The sequence below is a fragment of the Bactrocera oleae genome, chromosome 5, assembly GCF_042242935.1.
Source record: "Bactrocera oleae isolate idBacOlea1 chromosome 5, idBacOlea1, whole genome shotgun sequence".
Lineage (NCBI taxonomy): Eukaryota > Metazoa > Arthropoda > Insecta > Diptera > Tephritidae > Bactrocera > Bactrocera oleae.
In genome coordinates, this window is record NC_091539.1 from 16409947 (window position 1) to 16433066 (window position 23120).

At 35.4% G+C, this 23120-nt stretch overlaps 1 protein-coding gene and 1 pseudogene across 3 annotated transcripts in view; one reads left to right on the top strand and one right to left on the bottom strand.

Annotated features, from left to right (window-relative positions):
• The window catches only part of LOC106620876 (Nutrient Amino Acid Transporter 1), a 72351-nt gene extending 50150 nt beyond the window's left edge, over positions 1-22201 (top strand). The window contains exons 9-11 of one of the 3 annotated variants that reach the window (XR_011396759.1): positions 12351-12527; positions 17100-17250; positions 21731-21825. Coding sequence is in view for 2 of the 3 variants with exons in the window: in XM_014239526.3 (XP_014095001.1) it covers positions 12351-12527; positions 21731-21825; positions 21901-22074 (446 nt within the window). In the remaining variant the exon portion in view is untranslated. Of the gene's footprint in view, positions 1-12350; positions 12528-17099; positions 17251-21730; positions 21826-21900 lie in introns of those variants that run through there. The other 2 variants (XM_014239526.3, XM_036362145.2) reach the window with 2 other exon arrangements.
• On the bottom strand, positions 316-9748 carry LOC138857609 (uncharacterized; annotated as a pseudogene).
• Positions 22202-23120: the final 919 nt, after the last annotated feature.

Genomic DNA, 23120 nt, shown 5'->3' on the forward strand with positions numbered 1-23120 from the left:
ATTACTCCCCATATAACATTTATGTTGAAAACTACTAAAAGTGCGATGACTCAATAAAAAAATGCGTCAGAGACATTAAACTCTGCACCCAAGAAGACCAAAAGACCACAAAGTATCAAAAATTGGCGGAACAGAACCACAACGATGCCTACTTCTAAGATAATACCATTTTAATTTTTGATTTATGATTTTTTTACTTTACAGGATACAAATCAGACATGAATGAATACAAAAGGATAAAACTTTGCTCAATTAGTGCCTCTGAGGCAGGGTTGCGAATATTGCATTGAAATAATAATTGAAGTAACATTTTAAATAGTTGAGTACTAAAGTGCACCACAACACTCACCACTTTCACACGCTCCCGAAATGAAACAGAACAAATATGGCTATAAAGGCTTTTCTAACTTGCAATTTTATTTAGTCTTTCAAACTATAAAGTTGTTTAAAAATGATTTGAAAACGAGATGAAAATATAGATATCCGGGTTGGCGCACAACAGGACTCAGCTCAAGCGTATACGACGGCGATCGATCGTAAAAAGGAACCCGTGTCCAATCGTCCATCCCTTTTGTTCGTTGGGTAGTGGTGAGATCGTGGGTGTGTTGAAGGTGTGGTGTGTGTTGGTATCCCTCGGTGAATTGTGTAAAGTTGTATGTATTGGTGTGTGGTGTTTTCAGGAGTGGATGGTAATGTTGTGGTGTGTTGGAATTTATCAGTGTTGCTTGTGAAGTGGTGTGTGGTGCGTGTGCAGGGATGTTTGCTGGGAATAATATAATAGATAGCTCATTTAGCCATCCCGGCCCCCCTAGGCGAATGTTTAGCCTAAGAGTCGTTGCAGCTGTTGAAGCGTTGCTACAACGTTGCTCAGTCCCGTAGAGCGGCGATATTGCGGCCTAGAGTGCCGGCGCATCATTGGTGCTTCGTTTCGGTGGCTCCTTAATCGGGACACAGGAGGGGCTGCTGGTCGTCGATGCTGTATTGCCCGAGTAGATAGTGGTTGTCTACTTGGAGGGCGGCTGCGCGGGGCAGGCGGCCGACCGATGTCACGTCTCGGGTTGCGATGGAGCAACGTATGATGCAACCTGCCGCATATTTGGCACAGATTGACGGACGTGCACTCCTGTGTGTTATGTGCCGCTGTCAAGCAATTGAGACAATGCCCATGAGCCTGGGCAATTTGCTGGCGTTGCATCGGTTGCATGCCTCTAAAAATGTTGCAGTGTTGTAGTCGGTGAGGGCGGCGGCAAATGATGCACCGGACGCGCTGCGGTTCCCTGTTTGCTGTGGGTGACGGTCGTGCGCTACTTCGAGGAGCGGCTGTAGGAGCGGTTGCAGTTACAGATCGGGGCGCTGGAGTAACCCCAGGTCGCGGCACATTGATAGCCGACCGAATAGCAGGCGTTGGCATAGGTGCATCTGCGTCCATAGTTATCTATGTAGAAAAGATTATTGGGCTTTATAAAGTTTTAAGATATAAGTTGAAATTGGCATTCTACAACTCTTGGTAGCATGAGAGGGTCGTCATATTGATCGACTCGTTAGTTTATATACTTATATACTTATATATACGGATTGTTGTCGAGTTTGCGAGTTATTGTCTTTTCGTGTTTTTTAGTCGATTTATTGAAACGGTTATGAATTGCGTTTTCGGGATTATGATCGGTTTATCGTTTATCATTTGCTTTTTCGTTTATATCTGCGGTTGGTAGAAAGCACAGCTTCACGAGCGGTCTGGTAAGCGTTCCGCTTTGGGTACGGAGATCAACTACTCTTATATGACCGTCGGAGCCATAATGTAGCTTTTCTATGCGACCAAGCCGCCATTCGGTAGGGGGGAGACAATCATCGTGTACTAGCACGCAATCTCCAAGCTTCGGCGCCTTTTCTGGAGCTTTCCAGCGGTACCTCTTGTGGAGGTCCTTTAGATAATCTTCTTTCCAGCGGCGACTAAAATTGTGATGGAGAATTTTGATTCTTTCCCATCGGTTTAATAAGGATAGCGACTCCACGTCTGGCTCAGGTATGGCCAGAATGGGTGCTCCTTTGAGAAAATGCCCAGGAGTTAGGGCGGTGAAATCGGAGGGATCTTGCGAGAGGATTGTGATTGGCCGTGAATTGAGTACGGCTTCAATTCGAATTAATAAGGTCGAGAATTCTTCATAATTAAACTTGTAGTTTCCAGCTACTTTTTTGAAGTGGGATTTGAAGCTTTTTACAGCTGATTCCCATAAACCACCCATATGAGGAGCGCTTGGGGGGATGAACTGCCAATTAATGCCTTGGGGTGCGTACTTCTGTACAATCTCAGGTGAGACTTGTTGGATAAAGTCCACAAACTGTTTCTCAGTGGCTCTTTTGGCTCCAATAAACGTTTTGCCGTTGTCACTCATAATTTTTGAAGGAAAACCACGCCGTCCGACGAAGCGAGCGAATGCCGCGAGAAAAGCCTCTGTCGTCAGATTTGTACATAGCTCAAGGTGAACAGCTTTTGTCGTAAAACAAACAAAAACTGCCACATAGCCTTTCATTAAAGTGGGAGATCTTAACATTGAAGCCTTTATCTGGAAAGGCCCAGCAAAATCGACACCTGTTGTTGTGAAGGGCAGAGCAAAGTTGCAGCGTTCAGGTGGAAGTGCTGCCATTATCTGCGTTCGCATTTTTTGCTTGTACGTTGTGCAAACTTTGCACATGTAAATGCATTTCTTTATTTGAGGCTTAAGACGGGGAATATAAAACTCTTGGCGGACTATTTGTTGCATGAGGCGGTGCTCAGCGTGTAGCATCAGTATGTGGACATAATGCAGATATAATGTGGCAAGCCGTGCTTTTTCTGGTATGATTATAGGATGTCGTTCGTTGTATGTCAGGCTGGAGTTGACAAGCCGACCATTCGCACGAAGCAAACCCTTTGTGTCCAGAAATGGATTTAGTACTAAAAGTGAGCTCTTTTTATCGATTGGCTTCGAATCTTTTAGCAATGATATTTCTCGGCTGAAGTAGCGCGTTTGCGTAGATGCGATAAGAGCGCCTTTTGCTTTTTGTAAGTGTAGGTGCGTTAATGTATCGCATTGGGGGTGTATTGGAGGTGTTCCGTTAACTTTAGTTTTGAGCTGCTCTATAAATTTGATCATGTATGCAACTACTCTGAGGGCTCGGGGGAACGATGAGAATCGCTCAAGGATGTCAGTATCATCCGATGTTGCATGAAAGGAGTCGATTTTTCGACTTTCTGGGGCAATTATATTGCGCATGGGCGATTGTGGCCAAGAATCGGAAGATTTTGTTAACCATCGGGGGCCATTCCACCAGAGGGTGGTGGTGGCAAGATGCAGGGGTTTGCATCCTCTTGTACCTAGATCAGCAGGATTGTCAGCACTGGCTACATGTCGCCAAGTGGCTGATCCTACTAGGTCAAGGATTTGAGACGTTCGATTGGAAATATACGTCTTCCATGCATGTGGTGGTTTTTCTAACCAGGCGAGTACGATTTCAGAATCGGACCACAGATATAGTTTGTATTGTGCCATGTTTAAATGCGTTTGTACGATGGACACGAGTTTGGCTAGTAGTAGCGCTCCACATAATTCAAGTCGTGGTAGACTTATTGTTTTTAAAGGAGCCACTTTTGCTTTTGCTACTAGTAAGTGGCATGTGGTCGCATTGTCGCTTTGTGTGCGAACATATATAGTTGCGCAATATGCCTTTTCAGAAGCGTCACAGAAGCCGTGTAGTTCGACTTTGTGCTCTGGGGCATAATTTACCCATCGTGGGATTTGTATCTGTGAGATATCATTTAGATTGCTCGCAAACTGGGACCACTTTTCTAAACGCAGTGGTTTTACTTGTTCGTCCCAGTCGGTTCCATCTAACCATAATTCTTGTATTAGAATTTTGGCTTGTATCATAACTGGCGAAAGCCATCCTGCGGGGTCGAAAAGTTTCGCCACAGAGGATAGAATTTGCCGCTTTGTTATGGCAGATAATGCAGATATTGACTCTGTAGTGTATGAAAACTTGTCAGATATCGCATTCCATTGGATCCCCAGAGTTTTTGTTGTACTTTCCTTTTCGAATTTCAGGAAATTAGTATCTAACAAATTTTCATTAGGTATGTTCTTTAAGATATTAGGGTGGTTCGCCGTTATCTTTTTTAACGGAAACCCTGCGGTTTTGAGGGCTTGTGTCACTTGTGCTAGTGACTCGTATGCTTGTGGAAGACTGTGACTTCCAGACAGAATATCGTCTACATACGTTTGTGTTTTTAACACCTGGGTTGCCAGAGGAAACTCTGACTTGGTGTTTTCTGCCAATTCGTGCAGTGTTCGAATGGCTAAATATGGGGCACAGTTGACGCCAAAGGTAACTGTTTTCAATTTATAGTCGCGGAGTGGACTATTGGGAGATTTTCGGAAAATAATTCGCTGAAAATCTTGATCGTCTTTATGTACGACTATTTGTCTATACATTTTTTCGACGTCTCCGTTAAATACGTATTTGAATATACGCCAATTTAAAATTAGTAGCATTAAATCTGGTTGGAGCGTGGGTCCCGTAAATAGAATATCATTTAGGGAATTCCCCGAGCTAGTAGATCTTGATGCATTAAAAACAACTCTTACTTTAGTTGTTTTTTTGTCTGGCTTTACTACTGCGTGATGAGGCAAGTAAAATGAGTGATATTTGCCATTTGTGATTTTTTCGCATGGGCTTACTTCCTCCATGTGGTTTAAATGGAGGTATTCTTCCAACACGCCATCGTATTCTGGCTTAAGCTCACCTTTTTTAAGTAAGTTTTTTTCCATACTTAAAAACTGCTGTATAGCAGCGGTGCGAGAGTGACCTAAGGCGATTGTGTTAGGGAATTGTTGTTTTAGTGGTAGTCGTACGACATACCGACCATTATCTGATCTAGTAGTTGTGGCTTTGTAAAAGTCTTCACAATACTGATCTTCAGGGGTTGTGATTGATATGGGGGGGAGTTCTTCTAACTCCCAAAATTTTTTCAATTGTGAATTGAGGTATTCGTTTGAGATTTCCTCAACCTGAGTGGTCATGGTGGTAACTGGTTCCGAAACTAGTCCACTTAGGATCCACCCAAAAATAGTATTTTGTGCCAGAAGTGTATTTGAAATTTTCTCAATACCTTCGAGTATTATCTGTGGTATGAGATCGCTGCCTAATAGAAGGTCTATTTGAGCGGGAGTGTTGCAGTTGGGATCTGCTAGCTTTAGGTGTGAAACCTTTTGCCAATGCTTGCTATTTATGTGATAGCTTGGAAGCATATTTGTAAGTTGCGGTAAGACTATAGCTTCTGCTTGTATGTGCTTATCCGCTTGGGGGGAAATTAGGGTAATGGGGCAGATTTTATTCGAGTTTTGGACTACTCTTCCGCCCATTCCCGTAATTTCAAAATTGGCTAGTTTTGTTGGCAGTTGTAGCCTATTTTGAGCCCTAGACGCTATGAATGATCGTTGTGATCCTTGGTCTATTAAGGCTCTAAGTTTAAACAGCTCTCCTCGGTGTTCGATGGAGACGACTGCTGTGGGTAGTAGTACTCTACTTTGAATTTCGCTGTGTAGCGTTTGGGTTTTTAATGCCTTTGAGCAGCATGGTGCTTCTTGGCAATTATCGGGATTTCGCACTTCGGGATTTGCTGTTGCAACTAAACCCGTGGCTCTTTTTGTATTTGCGCTGTTTGGGGGTGAGCTGGAAAATGTGCTGTAATGCAGCATTGAATGATGTCGTTTATGACAATAAACGCAATTAAATTTGCTTTCGCACTCTTTAAGTGTGTGTGCATGTGATAGGCAATTTGTACAAAGTTTTTTGGTTTTTATAAAATTGTTTCGATCGAAAATATTCATCTTTTTGAATCTCTCGCAAGATTTGAGCTTATGCCCCCCTGTACATAGTTCGCATGACGTTTGCTTGTACTGTTCGGATGTGAACGTTTGATTTTTGAAGAAGCTTCTATTTACATTGTTGTTGGTACTGGCTTGTGGTCTGTGGAAGCTTCTATTTAGGTCATGTTGAACGGGTTTCGTTCTGACCATTTTTTTATCTACCCTTTCTGCGATTTCATATTGGGTAGTTAGGAAATCTTTCATTTGTTGCCACGTGGGGCATTTTCTTCGTGATGAGAGCGATTGTTCCCATAGAAGTAATGATTTTTCTGGTAATGCGGCAGTGCATATGTTTACCAGTATTGGATCCCAGCTGTCTGTGGGAATATTTTGTGTCGATAAAACCGACAAACAATTTGAAACAGTGGATTGAAGTTTGATAAATTCTTCACTAGTTTCCCTTTGAATTTTTGGCAAGTTCATTAATATCGATATTTGTTTATCGACCAATATTCTTTCGTTTTCGAATCTTGATTTAAGAGCTTCCCAAGCCAGATTGAAATTATCGTCATTTAGTGCGAACTGTTTGACTATGACGCCTGCTTGACCTTTTGTTTTGTATCGGAGGTGATACAATTTTTGTGCGTTTGTTAATTTTGGGTGGTTTATGTAAACGGCTGTAAACATGTCCCGGAAGGACGGCCATTGTTCATAACCACCATGAAATATTTCTGTATCACATGTGGGCACCTTGAGATGAATGCCTGAACTTGCCTCATGACTTTGTACTTGTGGCAGCTCTACTCGCTGATGTGGAGTAGGTGCAATTGCTTTTATTAGCTTAAGTTGATCGAAAATCATTGCTTTAGTTTCTTCGAACTGGTCTAAACAGTTTTCGTATTTGGCGTAAGCCGAAGATTTGAAATTTTCTGGTAGATCTGAGTCGTCAGATTCTAGAATTGCGTCATATGCAGCTTGGAGACGTTTCCAAAAATTGTCAAGATTGTCTTTTTTAATTTCTAATACCGATTCAGAATTTTCTTGAATCGGCGAAGATGAAAATCGAGTGCAGTATCGTATTAGACTGTCACTCTCAGCAATGAATTTAGTGTAAAAAATGTCTTTACCCCTCTTTTGCTTTGTAGCACCTTGCTTCGAGCGTGTAGCTTCTGCAGGTGTACATGGACTTTTATCATCTGAAATCATCTTTGGTACTTTTAACAATTGAGATATTTTTGATTCTTTTGAGTCTGAGCTCATTTAAAAAGGTATGCCGAAATAAATTTAAATATTTTCAGTGTAATAAATATCTTCTTCTATCTATCTTTTAAGAAAAGAAGTTTTTTTTTTTTTTGTTTTCTTATATATATATATATATTTTTTTATTTTTTTTTTTTATGAATAAACCAAGTGAATCAATGACGTTTTTAATCGTCGTATTAACTCGTATGAATAACTGAACTCTTTTAAGAGAGTAAGAGTTTTTAATTTGATTAAGTAAGCAAAATTTCGCGTATTTAGTTTGTACCGTTCGTATTCACTCGCAATAATTTTTTTATATTTATTTTTATTTATTTATTTAATTGATTATTATAAAACGCGAATGATTTTATTTTTAATTTGATGTGTATGTATTATTCGTCCGCAATTCCTATAGGGTATACCTATAAGCGGATCAGCTGATACATATGTACTTGTCGTTATGCGCAATTGAGAGCTCGTCTTAGAGATCAATGTGCTTTGTACATATGTATGTATGTATTATATTATGTTTTGCGCAATCCTGCTTGTTTTTGTTGGTCAAAGAACAAGGGGTATTGCGAATATGTGCCAATGTGGACTTAGAATATTATATGTATATATGCAATCCTACTTGTTTTTGTTTAACAAAGAACAAGGGGTATTGCGGTATATTTGCCAATGTGGACTTTGAAGCGAAGTACGTATGTTTGTAAACCTGTGCCGGTATGTATGTAAATGCGCGTGTATATATGAAAAGACCGCGAAAAGGAGAATAATAGACCGCAGGTATTCTCGTAAAATGTATATATATATGTATCAAATTATGATCTTGTACACGTATGTTAAAAGATAAAATTGAATTTATGTATGTACATATATGTATTGCTCTTGGCAATTATATAAAATGTATTTTAATATATATATGTATATGGTTGTTGTTAGATTAAGTATATATATGTGCATATGAAGATGTGCTATATTGTATGTACGTATGTATATATTTTGTAACTAAATTGCATATATGTATGTATGTAAATTTCTGCTTGTTTTTTTTTTTTTTTTTTTTTTTTTTTTTTTTTATGTTTTCGGTTAGGTTCTGAATTTGCCTTAGCTTACTTGGTTTGACGCAATCCTGCTTATTGCTTTGTTAAGCGTAAGGGGTATTGCTGGAAAAGTTTGCAAGTGAATACTTGAATATTTTGGTGTGTTGTTGGAAACGTAAAGTGTGTTTTTAATACACAAATGTAAGCATACAAGGAAATCACCCTATGTAATATGGCTATTTTCGATACCCGTATATATATCTATATATATATGTATATGTATGTAGAGATATATATATAATATGTACCAAACTGTTTTCGGCTCTTTCCGTAAATTAAACCGTAAATTGCAGACAGTTTGGTGTCCGTTATATTTAAATATTAATTTCGTTTTTTATATGGAAAAAAAAACGTAATTTGCCATACATATATACATGTAAATATACTCATTAAGAGGAAGCGATACAACTCACTCTGATTTCCTGCAGGGGTTGTGGGAGATATAAGTGGACGTTATAAGGTGTAGTTGTCCCAGCTGTTGGATTAATTTTTTTTTTTTTTTGTATCGCGCCCGCTGTTGGTTTATATATATTTTGTGGTATGTATTTTGTATCGCGCCCGCTTTTTTGATTTATGTTTTGTATTAAGCTTCGCGCCCGTTTTGTTATTTTTATTGTTTTATGTGTTTTTAATATTTATTGAACTTTTATTTTTTTATTTTTATTGTTTACCAGCATTCTAGTGTATATGCACTGCACTGCACTTATTTAGCACTTATATGTACATATGAGTAATTATACTTTGTAATTAATTTTTTTTTTTTTTGTTTAACAGTATTCCAGTTATGTGGCTATATGCACTGCACTGCACTTATTGCACTTATATATGTACATATGTATTTTTCGTTTGTCACCGCACTTTGTTTTAAACTAAAGCATTTTTTTCCTTTTTTTTTTTTTAACTGCACGTACTGTTACATTACTGTAATTTTGCTTTTTTTTTTTTTCTTGTTTGGTAACTGCACTGTTTTTCTATATGTATATGAATATCACTTAAGGTTTTTTTTCTTTTTAGAAATGTATTTTTTTTTTTTTTTTAAACACCCATAGTGCCGTCCACTAGGGCTCGAAGGACCATAAATAGTTGAGTACTAAAGTGCACCACAACACTCACCACTTTCACACGCTCCCGAAATGAAACAGAACAAATATGGCTATAAAGGCTTTTCTAACTTGCAATTTTATTTAGTCTTTCAAACTATAAAGTTGTTTAAAAATGATTTGAAAACGAGATGAAAATATAGATATCCGGGTTGGCGCACAACAGGACTCAGCTCAAGCGTATACGACGGCGATCGATCGTAAAAAGGAACCCGTGTCCAATCGTCCATCCCTTTTGTTCGTTGGGTAGTGGTGAGATCGTGGGTGTGTTGAAGGTGTGGTGTGTGTTGGTATCCCTCGGTGAATTGTGTAAAGTTGTATGTATTGGTGTGTGGTGTTTTCAGGAGTGGATGGTAATGTTGTGGTGTGTTGGAATTTATCAGTGTTGCTTGTGAAGTGGTGTGTGGTGCGTGTGCAGGGATGTTTGCTGGGAATAATATAATAGATAGCTCATTTAGCCACATTTGAATTAAAGATTTTTTTCATTTTGTAATGGTAGTCCCAAATACGGGAATAAAAACTAACAAAAAAGAAGTAAGGAAGGGCTAAGTTCGAATGTAACCAAACATTTTATACTCTCGCAAACTCAAATGGTATACTCGATTGAGATTTCTTTGTGGTTTGACCAATATTTTCGGTAGAAGGTCAACTATAGGCACTGGGGTCCACATATTTAGTACTTAGGAGCTTGAACAGTTTTGGTTCCATTTAGATAATTTTTGGTCACAGTTTTACCCCGATATAATCATTGTTGCTTGATATGCATAGTGGAAAGTGAATGAATCAGATGGAATTGAAAATGGTGTTATATGGGAAATAGGCGTGGTTGTAGTCCGATTTTGCCCATTTTCGCACTATAACATAAAAATAATAAAAGAGCGTTATGCACCGAATTTGGTTGAAATCGGTTAAGCAAATCCCAAGATATGGGTTTTCACCTAAAAGTGGGCGGTGCCACGCCCATTTACTAATTTTGAACGCGGTTCCGATAAAGTCATCTGATACCATCCCAGAGATAAAATTTAATGTCTCTGGCATGTTTAGTGCTTGATTTATCGCGCTTTTAGTAGTTTTTAACAGTACCGGTATATGGGGAGGGAGGGAGCTTGTCACTCGATTTCACCCATTTTCACACCGTCAATAGAGGTGCTAAAAAAATTTGCTTACAGTGAATTTTGTTATTATAGCATTAGTGGTTTAGGAGATATGCACATTAAACCTATTAGGGGCGGGACCACGCCCACTTTAAAAAAAATTTTTAACTGCAGATACCCTTTCCTAATGTTATCCTGTGTACCAAATAACACTCTTGTATCTTATTGCGGAGCTTAGTTATGGCAATTTATTTGTTTTTGATTATTGGCGTTTTGTGGGCGTGACAGCGGTCCGATTACGCCCATCTGCAATACCAACCGTCTTACAGTACCAAGAAACATGTATACCAAATTTCATTAAAATATCTTAATTTTTTAGTCAAGTTACAGCTTGCACAGACGGACGGACGAACAGACAGTCATCCGGACTTCAACTTGTATCTTCATCCTGATCATTTATAGATATATAACCCTATATCTAACTCGATTAGTTTTAGGTGATACAAACAACCGTTAGGTGAACAAAACTATTATACTCTGTAGTAACATGTTGCAAGAGTATAAAAATATAGTTACATATATATATAAAATCAGGTACACTTCATGTATAGTAATTACATTAACAATAAAAGTCAAAATAATCAGCTTGTTGCTCGAAATACCTAGATTTTACAAACAGTTACACAAATAATCTCTATATGTTATAATTTTTTGATACAATAAATAATATTTAGACAAGATTATGTAAATTTAATCTTAAGGAATTTTAATAATCGAAAAATATTTGAATATGTAATGAAAACATTGTTAAAGTTATAAATTTTAAAACATAACACGGCAACACACTATATCAAATTTGAGGCAGTTGGACGTTTTAGTCGTAGAAAATTAGTAGGCAAGCCTTGCCGAGCGTGACATTAATAAGATTTTTTTTTTTGAAAAACTTAAGATTGGTTACTTTTAGATTTATACAATGTGAAGATATTGAGAGAACACAGTAATCCACTTAATGCACCAGGGAAGTCGCATTCGAAATTTGGATTGCATTTACTTGTATGATTGTATACATGAATACCTTATAGATTTATATCACATTATCGACTGAATAAAGGCGCATTTGGGTGTTAAATTACGTTTTGTAAATCCTCTCAAAATATCTGGATTTTTTCCATAAAATTAATGACATTTTGTGTTTTATTCTTACATTTTCCACTACAGAAATAAAAATAAATTAAATCGTAATATTAATATAAATTAATTTCTTAACTTACATTTCAAATCTGTCAACGACTATCCTCTTGCTTTGTTTCTGATAACAAAACCGATAAAATTGGTTTCCGTGGCACCCGAAAACCGATACAATTTCTGTTTCGAACGTCAAACCAATAATATCTGAATTCATGACACCTAATACATTTTTCTATCGGATTAAATTCTGATTCCGACAGCTATCAGACTCTACAACAGCCCTGATTTGCACATACCACATAAGTGATCAGCATGACGAAACGAGTTGAAATCCGTTTTTCGAACACCTGCTTTGATCCTTGCAAGTTGCAAGAGTGCGAAATGTTCAGTTACACCTGAACTTAGCTCTTCCTTACTTGTTTAATATAAAGTTTTGCCAATATCGAAAAATATTTTCCCGGCTTTGATCCTTACGAGAGTATAAAATGTTCGGTTACAACTTAGCTCTTCCTTACTTGTATAATATATAGTTTTTCCAAAATCTGAAGGTGTTTTGCCATATTTGATCTGTGAAATTGCAAGAGTATAAAATGTTCAGTTTCACCCGAACTTAGCTCGTTTTTACTTACTGATTATAGGTATATGTTAATTAGAAATTAAATTAACACACATACTTACATATATATTTCACATAAAACCACATACTTATCTTAAGTTTGTATATATTGAGTACCCTTTTCTATCATTGGTTTTAAGAACAGTGATATTTTTTTGCAGGCATAAACAATTTTTGTGATGATGTCCAATTTATGACGAAGCGTGAAGTGTCTTTTTACTGGCGGTTATGTTGGGCAGCTCTTACTCCATTATCAATGATCGTAATTTTCATATACTCGCTGACATCCATAGAGCCTCTGACTTATAGCGGCAAGCTGTATCCAGACTCTGCAAATAGTAAGGCTAATTTATATGTCATATATTCTAATTCACATAATCTTCTACCCGTATACTATAAGTACATATGTATGTATTAACAAATAAGGAAGGCCTAAGTTCGGATGTAACCGAACATTTTATACTCTCGCAAAGTTAAATGGATGTATACTGTTTGTTTTTTACGATTACGGTTTGAGATTTCTTTATATATTTATTAGAAGTAGGAACTGTTGCCTCAGTTATTTACCTTCACAGTAAAATTAATTAGAGAAATTCGTAAACTAAGTTTAATCAAATTATGAGAAATCGTTCTTGTTTTTTGTGTTATACGCTAATAGTTGATTTTATATAGAATGCATTACAACTGTATTGAGGAGTATGAAAACAAATCGTTTTTGTCAATGAATAAAATTTTTTATTTATTATATCGATATTATCAGTAAGTCTGAAAACTTTAGTTCGAAATAGAGACACAAATACTGTCATGATAGCTGTGTACTGTCTCAACAGTAATTGCATTAACATGGGCAGGATCCATGTTTGAAAATGCCCAATCAATTTGTGTGCCGGTAGGTGTAGTTGAATATTCTACACCAAGCAGGGAACTAAAGGTTTTTTCTTGGAGCAGATTTCCTGTTGTAACTTCTGTAGACATTAAACAAATGATAAAATTTCCAACAATTTGCACATTTTGATTGCATACATAACTCAGAAGCAATGACTTCCTGAAGTTTTACAATTAAATGTCTGACAGAGAAAGCTGAATTTCTGTATAGAACCAGAATATTAATATTGAAACATTTAAACAAAACCGCTTCTAAAACTTTGCGGACTGAATAAATTTTCTTTACAGCCTTTATTTCTATAAAGCTAGCAATACTATGCTTTGCATATATTATAATGCCATGTTTATTTCTGTTGATTGTTTCCGTGCTATCTATCCTCAGCTCGTGAATTGGAGTAAATCCTGGTATATCAAAATTTTCGCAAGGATAACTCCAAGTTTTTTACATAACATAAAATATCTGAAGATATTTTTATTTGATTGTATTATTAATGTGAGCGTGAATACTCTAAACATTATGCAATAAAATTTGATGGCCTCATAAAATTGAAACTTGTTGTCAGAGCTTTATTTGTGTTCAATTCCCTCAGTTCCCTAAATACAGGATCCGATTCAGAAAATTTGTTAGGAGTAATGAAAGTTTCAGAAGTTTTGAAAAGTTTAACTCTTTTCACAATATTCTCATTTTCACTTATACCAATTCCTTTAAGTGAGTCTTTTGCAGTTGAAAGGATAACTTCAGTTGGGATTCGACTGAGCTTAAGGGCATTGAAATTATTTGCCTCTTCATTGGAAAAAAAAAAATAATGCAATTGCAAAGGCCTGATCCACCCGTTGTCTCATTATTTCTGTTAATTAAAGTATTTAAATAACTCCCACAAAGGAGACCCAACTAAAGTGCTGTATGCATTATTGGGATTAGGAAAGAATATCCACCTATCTCCAACAGGTGAGAGTTGCTTCAAACCACCAAACACTATGCTCGGTATACCACCAAAGGGGCTGTCTGTTTTGAAAATTTGTTTTAATCTCGCACCAACAGAGCTAAACATACGATCGCCTACCATCGATATTTCATCAATTATAAATAATTTTAAATCGATAAGTCTGGAATACAATGAATTAACTATGTCATTGCTAAGTGGGCTCAACTTTTGTTTTTAGCTGATGCATCAAATGTGTCAAATAGGTTCTTTGCTTAGTATTTAGACTTTGAACTTCCTCAACTGGAATTAAAGATGGTAGTTTAATGGGTATAATATTACAATCAGATTCAGTGCCATTATCTGTTGACTCGTCACCATGCAAGTCCAGCAAATTTATATTTGGGTTAATTTCTGGAAGTGTCAACACTCTTCCCTCATGTTTCACGATAGGCAGTTCATTTTGTGCACCTTTCTCTAAGTCTATTTCATTATAAAGACTTTCTAGAACATTTTCAAGTTCTCTTTGCTCAAAAACATAATATTTTCTTTAATTTTCGTTAATTAGAATACGATGTGCTATACACGTCTGCTCATTTTCGTTTTCAATAAGATCTTGCTGTTTATTCCGCCATGAATAGTAAAGCATTACCATTTCGCGGAAATACTCATATCTAGCCACATCTGGGTTAATCTGTCTATACCGAATTATACAAGGTGTGGTATAGTTTTTAACAAAGCCGCATTTACCTTTGCTATAGCTTCATTTAAGAGCCTAGAAATTCCCCAGTTAGACTTGTTAATATAACTAATTATACAAGGTGCTTTCCAAAGTAAACAGGACTTAAAAAAAGACAGAACAAATGATTTTATCGGCAAAATCAATTAATTTTATTCAAAATAGTCTCTTCCTGCTTTAATACAGCTTTTTGCACGGTCCCAAAGCATGTCGAACGAGTGTTTTAGCTCGTTGCCCGGTAGATCGATGAGACGGCGCATTATCGTGCAACAAACGCCAACTTCCATCTTCGCGATAGTCGGGCCGAGCACGTCGAATACGGCGCACCAAACGCTTCAAAACTCCAATGTAGAATACCTTGGAATCATAAAAACAAATCAGCATTGTCTTCACTTTTGACTTCTCCAGGCGCGATTTTTTGGGTTTCGGCTCATTTCTCATTTATGTCCTCACGACCACTTTGAAAACGTTGAAACCACTCGTGCACTCTGCTACGGGATAGGCAATCATCGTCATAAACTTGTTTCATCAATTGAAACGTTTCAGTAAAATATTTACCAATTTTAAAACAAAATTTAATGTTGGCTCTTTGTTCGAAGCTCATTTTCGCACCGATGACAAAAACATACTGACACTTAAAACGCATTACCTTTCGTTTCCAATAGATGAAATGTCATGAAATTTTTACTGGAAGTCAATAAAGGATAGCAGATTGTAACACAGTAGTGGACATATAGATGGCGCCACTAGAGTTTACTTTTTTACTGTTTATTTTTGCTCACACCTTATATATGAACAGCAATCAAATTCATCCAGTATATATTGGATATCCATATTTGCGCTATGGAGTTCCAAAATCTGATCCTGTAGTTTTCTTTTTAGAAAAATTTTGGGTTTTGATAAACTGGATCTAACAGCTAACAAATAGTCGCCAAAAGACATATTTTATCTCATATCAGACAGGAAATGTTCAAAATATTTTAAATTAGAAATGTCTTCTGTACTCATACGTTTTGAATTTTTCTGCAAGAGATAACAGTATTTAAGTTGAAGGCATTGGTGGATATGATATACCAAAATGACAAAACTGTTGTCCTCTTATTTCCCTAGAACAAGACCGACTGTGGTTATGCTTTTGATAACCCAAATTATTTTCTAAGTGACTGACCGAACCATCTGTAGAAATATAATTGTCAATAAAACTAATGACATCAGGGAATGTCTGATGATCTCGAAGGTTGATCCTGTTGAAACTCCAATTTCCAGTAAAACTTTGTGGCAAAATGTTCTGCAAAAATTCCGGCATTATCTTTAAAAAGCTTAAGAATTTGTCGATAGTGGTAGTGAAAATATCTAGCACAAGTAATCGCGTCTCTTCCGAAACATCTTTAGAATCAACAGTTTTAGAGAGGATGACCAAAAGCTCAATTGTTCCAAATGACAACTCTTCTGAATTATTATCTTAAATTATGTCAATTGGTCGTTGTCCTTCACCTGGCGCTATGACTAAATGGTTATAGTCCAAGTTTTTTGTAGGAATATTCAAATATCAAAAGTGTTTCTTGACCGCCTGGATTTAGCTCTGAAGGTAAAAAATTCGTGGGAATATAATTACCTGAAGGATTATCATGAGAAGTTTGTGCTACATGAAAAAATTTAACCAATCGGGAATCCTCTCCAGATGCAACAAACGGAACTTCCTCTTGGTTATTAAATTCTGAAATCCTCATTAATATATATATTGTGCTCATGCTACAGAGGGGTATTCACTAAGAATTGCAAAGCTTCCTTAATCTTTGCGTGGAGTATGGTATCGATCATGTAATCATGATTGTATTCCAAACACCTTCTTAAGTGAATTTGTCATCAAAGGACTTTGGTAGAGATGTCACAATATTGTTAACAAAAATTGGTATATTAACAACAGCACCTTTAAGAGAACTATAACTTTTATTTCCTAACGGACGGATTGTCATAAAAGACGATCTAGGTATTATGAGACGTTCTTCAATTGCGGTTAAATCTTTCAAACAATCCGGTATTACAGGAAAGTCTAGACCGTAAGCTAAACATATTTTTTGAACGTTCTTTTTAACCATCTTCCGAAGCAAATAAAGCCAACCAAAAAAAAATTGTTTAAAGAAAGCACTTTGCTGGTCAAGAAATCTAGTGTAACTGAAACTACTTGTACAAACACAGTGTAGTGATATTTATTATACTCTTGCAACATGTTGCTTCAGAGTATAATAGTTTTGTTATGGTATATATTTGTACACACAGCTTACATACTTTTGTATACCTACATACACCATACCATACTTAGATATTCACTAACATAATATGAAGTTATATTTGTATTTCAGAAATTAATAGTTTATTTCATTGTATTGCAATTAAGTGTTCGGAAAACCCTCCTCCCCTATGGTACCTATTTGAAAGGTCTCCTTAAGAAGGCTAAATTAACAAAAACTTACATATAATTACGTATGGTACACACATGCATATGTAGAGCAGGTATGTATGTTTTCTTTATTCTGTTTTAATATCTAAGCCTTTCATAAGCTAAACAACAGGGCCTTCATATTAAAATGTGTCGCAAAACTAAAATAAGAGATAGTAGCATATGGGGTCGCAGTTTATCTATTACCACATAGAAAGAGTCTTTTAAATCTAAATCTTTAGCCTTTGTGATACAACACTACTAACATTTATTTCATTCGATTTTTTTGCTCTATACAAAGTTCAGCCCTCTATGAAACTTTTTTACATTGCTGTCTAGTATATTTTATTATTAGTTCAACATGGTGGCGGACAAAATATACCTATCCACTGATTATCACCAAATATTAGTATAAATATATGTATAAGAAATCTGTATCTATCTCGGTTAGATTTAGGTGATGCAAACAACCGTTTGGTGAACAAAACTATACTCTGTTGCAACATGTTGCGAAAGTATAAAAAGATAGAATTCAACATTCATAATTCGATTATTATTTGGTATCTTATTAACTTTTTTATAGATCACAGATATTTTTAGTGTCAATACTATTTTTTCTCCGAAATGTTAACTTTAATGAAAAGAAGCTATTTAACTCAAACATGATATACATATGTGATATTTATAAACTGAACCAAAGGGGTTAGATTTAATATGTGGGGTATATGAGTTTGCTGTTGTACTAGAGGAGCGGAAATTAGTATATTAGGGTTATATGGTTTAAACAAAGGTCTTGACCAATTTCATTCATATGCATCGACAAACCACATTATTTTTAAGAAAAACTGTCCATTTAATTTAATTAAATTATCAAATTAACGTAAACAAGTATACCATAAGTAGTACATGTGAGCTGGGGAAATACGTGGACCGATTTCATACATTTTCGGCATTCAACTATTGTATATCTAATATTTTACGTTTATATAACATCAAACGGAAGTTTGAATTTTTTACGTAAAGTATGTTGGAGCTTTATACTCTTGCAATTCGCAAGAATTAAAGGCGAGGAAATTCCTTCAGGTGTGCCAAATCCTGGTATTAAAAAATGTTGGGAAAGAATTAAGCATCCATTATTAAGGGAAATCGTGATTAAATTACAATCAAATTTAGTATTTTCTTGACTTATATTAAGGGCCATAAACTTGGTCCCAGTTTTATTGCTATATTTTAGTTCGTGTCAGCGAAAATTATATAAAAAAGAACATCTTGAAGTCAGATATACACATGTATGAATGTGATATTAACTCGACCAGAGTGGCTAAATTTTATATTATAAGCTTATGTGGAAAACCTCAACCAGAGAATCGGAATTCATTCACATAATTTTTAAGAAAACTTATCCAATTAATTTTATTAAAATATCACATTTTAATAAACCGGAACGGTTTAAAGTCAGATGAAAGACGGATATATTGGGGATAGAGAAAGATATTAATTTTGCGTTGCGAAAACATACATCCCGAACATATTTTAAAGCAATTTTATGTATAAAAAATATATAAATACTCACTGACCGACATATTCGGCATAAAACTGGTTAGAATAACGAAAAGCATTATAAGTAGTATATGGAATTTGAGGGTAGTATTAACCAGATTTGATCAATTTTGCCATAACCATATACTACTAACATGACACAGACTAACAAAATGCTCCCACTGTTTAAAACGCTCTCTCATTTTCATAGAGATAACTCACATATTGGCCGATATATGCGGTATAAAGTCACCCGGATATTAGGTATATGATATTACCGTTATATGGGGAGTGGGCGGCTTGTCACCCGATTTCACCCATTTTCACACTGTCGATAGAGAAAAGCATTTGTTTTCAGTGCATTTTGTTATTATAGCTTAAGCGGTTTAGGAGATATGCATATTAAACCTATCAGAGAGCGAGACCACGCCCACTTTTTTTTTTTTAATTTAAACGGCAGTTGCTCTCTAATGTAATCCTGTATAGCAAACAACAGTCTTGTATCTTATTGTGGAGCTTAGTTTTGGCAATTTATTTGTTTTTGATTAATGGCATTTTTTGGGCGTGCAGTGTCCGCAACCGTCTTACGGTACTAAGAGCTATGTGTACTAAGTTTTATAAAAATATCTAATTTTTACTCAAATTAAAGCTTGCAGAGACGGACAGACAGACAGTCACCCGGATTTCAAATCGTCTCTTCATCCTGATCATTTATATATATATATCTGCCATATATCTATCTCGATTAGTTGTAGGTGCTACAAACAACTGTTAGATGAACAAAACCATTATAATCTAATACAATATGTTACAAGAGTACAAAAATTATGGACAAAAGATGTTGATGTTTTTGCATAACATTCTTTGCATACTTGTTATGTAATTTTACATTTACTGGTAGCATGTGTCAAAATTGTACAGTCTTTGAAATTTCCTTGCCAGCAGTCTTGCCAGTTCGAAAATTATAAGTGTGTTAGTAAAAAAATTTTACCTGAGCATGTGTCGAAATTTGTCCCTTTGGAACTGAAAATTTAGAGATCCCAAACACTTATCTATATGATATATAAAAATTCAGATATCGTCATGAAACTTTGTGCATGTGTTCCTTAGTCGAATTGGGAGGACGAGTTTGTAGATGGGTGTAATCAAACCATTGTAATAGCCATAACTAAGCCGCAAATTAAAATAAAAACTGTAATTCGGTAGATGAATCGCAATAACAGCATGAAAACAATTAAAATCGGATGATAAACACGCCCACTCCCCATATAAAGGTTTTGTTAAAAACTACTAAAAGTGCGATATATCAATAAATCACCGCGTCAGAATAATGAAGTTTTATGTTCAAGATGGTAGAAGAGTGCTTTATAAGAATCGGTCAAAATTGGACGAAGGACGTGGCACCGCCCACCTTTAGGTGAATTCCCATATATCCGGACCTGTTACATGTTACAGTGCGAACCCATAGAACTCAATTTTAAATTTCATCTGATTCTTTCACTTTCCAGTATACAAATCAATAACCAATCAATATACGCATAAAAACTTGCATGAATAGTGTCTTTGAGGTGTGCCACCTTAAGACTAAAACTTGTCCAAATCAGAGGAAATCTATGCAAGCTTCCAACTACCGGGTATGTGGACCGCAGAGCATATGGCCAACTTTTTGCCGAGGATATCAGTCAATGTGTGAGATATATACTTGAAATTAATTCCTGATAATAGTATGTCGGTATGTCAAAAATGGGTTGAATTGGGTCAATATTTCCCTTATCCCCCATATACCAATAATTAGAAATTGAGGGAAAGTGGTTTTTTCTTAACTATAATTCTAACAAACCTTATTATATTAATGGCTTAGCGCTGAACATGAATGGAGTTGGTCTGAACCTTGGTCTTAACTGCACATCCATAATATCATTAATTCCGATCTTCTGGTTGGCGTCTTTAACATCAACTAAATATATTAAATTTAGCCTCTTCGGTTGAGTTTGTATCTCGTATGTCTCTTTTGAGAAAGTTTTTATTTAATTTTCACTGACGTGAAGTAAAATATTGTTATAACAAGTAAGGAAGGGCTAAGTTCGGATGTAACCGAACATTTTATACTCTCGCAAAGTCAAATGGTATACTCGTTTGAGATTTCTTTGTGGATTGACCGATATTTTCGGTAGAAGGTCAACAATAGGCACTGGGGTCCACATATTTAGTACTTAGGGGCTTGAACAGTTTTGGTTCGATTTAGACAATTTTACCCCGATATTATCATTGTTGCTTGATTTGCATACTGGAAAGTGAAAAAATCAGATGAAATTTAAAATGGTTTTATATGGGAAATAAGCGTGGTTGTAATCTGATTTCGCCCATTTTCGCACTATTACATAGAAATATGAAAATAATGTTATGTACCGAATTTGGTTGAAATCGGTTAAGCAGATCCCAAGATATGGGTTTTCACCTAAAAGTGGGCGGTGCCACGCCCACTGACTAATTTTGAACGCGGTTCCTATAAAGTCATCTCATACCACCTTAGAGATAAAATGTAATGTCTCTGGCGTGTTTAGTGCTTGATTTATCGCGCTTTTAGTAGTTTTTAACAGTACCGTTATATTGGGGGGTTGTCACCCTGTGGGTAGAGGTGCGAAAAACATTTGTTCCCGGTGAATTTAGTTATTATAGCTTTAGCGGTTTAGGAGATATACTTAATAAACCTATTATTGGGAGGCACCACTTTTAAAAAAAAATTTAACTGCAGATGCCCCTCCCTAATGTGATCTTGTGTGCCAAATAACAGTATATATATATGTACATATATACATACCTTAATTGCAAAATTTAATTGCTCAAAAAATTCCAATATTTGACTTATGAATCGTAATAAAGAGTTTGGTATGTTAACTATTAACTTTCTTAAGAGAAGCACCAAAATCTTTACTTACATATATTCTTAAACTATAACTATTAATATGAACTCAGTACAATACTTTATTTATAGAGATTATTATTATATTTTAGTTTCGGGATGGATTCTATTTACGATTGGGATGGCTCAATTTCCTCTCTGGGCTATATGGAGTGTTTCTACTCATTGGAATGAGGGAATATGGAATGTAAGTTTTCTAGCGCTATAACAAATATTATTTAAAAAAATGTAATGAACAAACTTTATTATTTTAAAATTCTAGTCAATTCGTTCTTCCATCAGATCAAGTTCTAAATGGGGTCCTTATAAAGAGAGCAATAGAAATGATTGGATTGCATTCAAAGCCAAATGTGCACAAGAGAGAGCAAACCGAAATGACAAAGGGAAAATAAAACAGTTATATCAAAAGATTCTCCATTTAATTAGGTCTCCATAATAAAAAAGTTATTATGATAAACAATATTTGTATAACGATACCTTGATGTTTAGTTATTACGTAGTATTGAAAATAATCATATTAAACTTAAGGTTATGCAAACTGCATATATATTTATACGATCTAACTAATTTTTCGTTGAGCTCTGGTCGGACTGGCACGTAAGCACATTCATTATAATTAGTATACTCACTCGAAAAAAGCCGGATATAGATAGTAGATAGTATAGACTGTGTTAACTCAGAAAATCAAAAACTGCTTCTCTTTTTTAATAAATCATCGAAAGCAAAAAAAAAAAACGTTTAAGTCAAATAACTTTTGCTTCATTTTTTAATACAATTTTTAAATATTCTATTCATATTCATATATATATATTTATATATAATTATTGAGGTAAGAATTTTCAAACAATCGATTTCTTTTCATTTTTTCTTCTTAATGTATATTTAAGAATACACACAGAAAATTTCATATCGTTCCGGTGAATATTTTCGAAGTTACACGCAAATTTGGCGTTTCAGGTGTTTTCAAAGTCGGTGACCAACATTACTCGAAAAACGGCTAAACCGATTAGTCTCAAATTTTAACACGAGCTTTTTAAATATATTTTTTAGTAATTAATCGAAGATTTTTTCTCTCCGATAAATATTTTTGTTTTTCGAAGACCCGCCATTTTGTCAAAAAATTTTATTTTGCTTATTCCTTTGATTAATTACTAGATTTAACATTACTTTAACGAAATCTGTTTGGTTTTTTTAATATCAGATGATCCAGTTTAGTGAGATACACCGCAAAACGTCTTTTTTGAGAAGAGCTCCGGAGATCAGCTGTAGCTCTTTTCCAAATAAAGATTTTACTAGTACTAAGTCTTAAAATATAGTTAAAAGATACGTATATAAATTTTTAGATCAATAAATTTAAAAGTTTTCTCAGAAAACTATTTTTGGATCAATAAATTTAAAGTTTTCTCAGAAAAACTTCTTCACTTTTTTCGGTCTTCTAACTAATTATAACCACTTGATACGGATTCACAAAATATATATCTT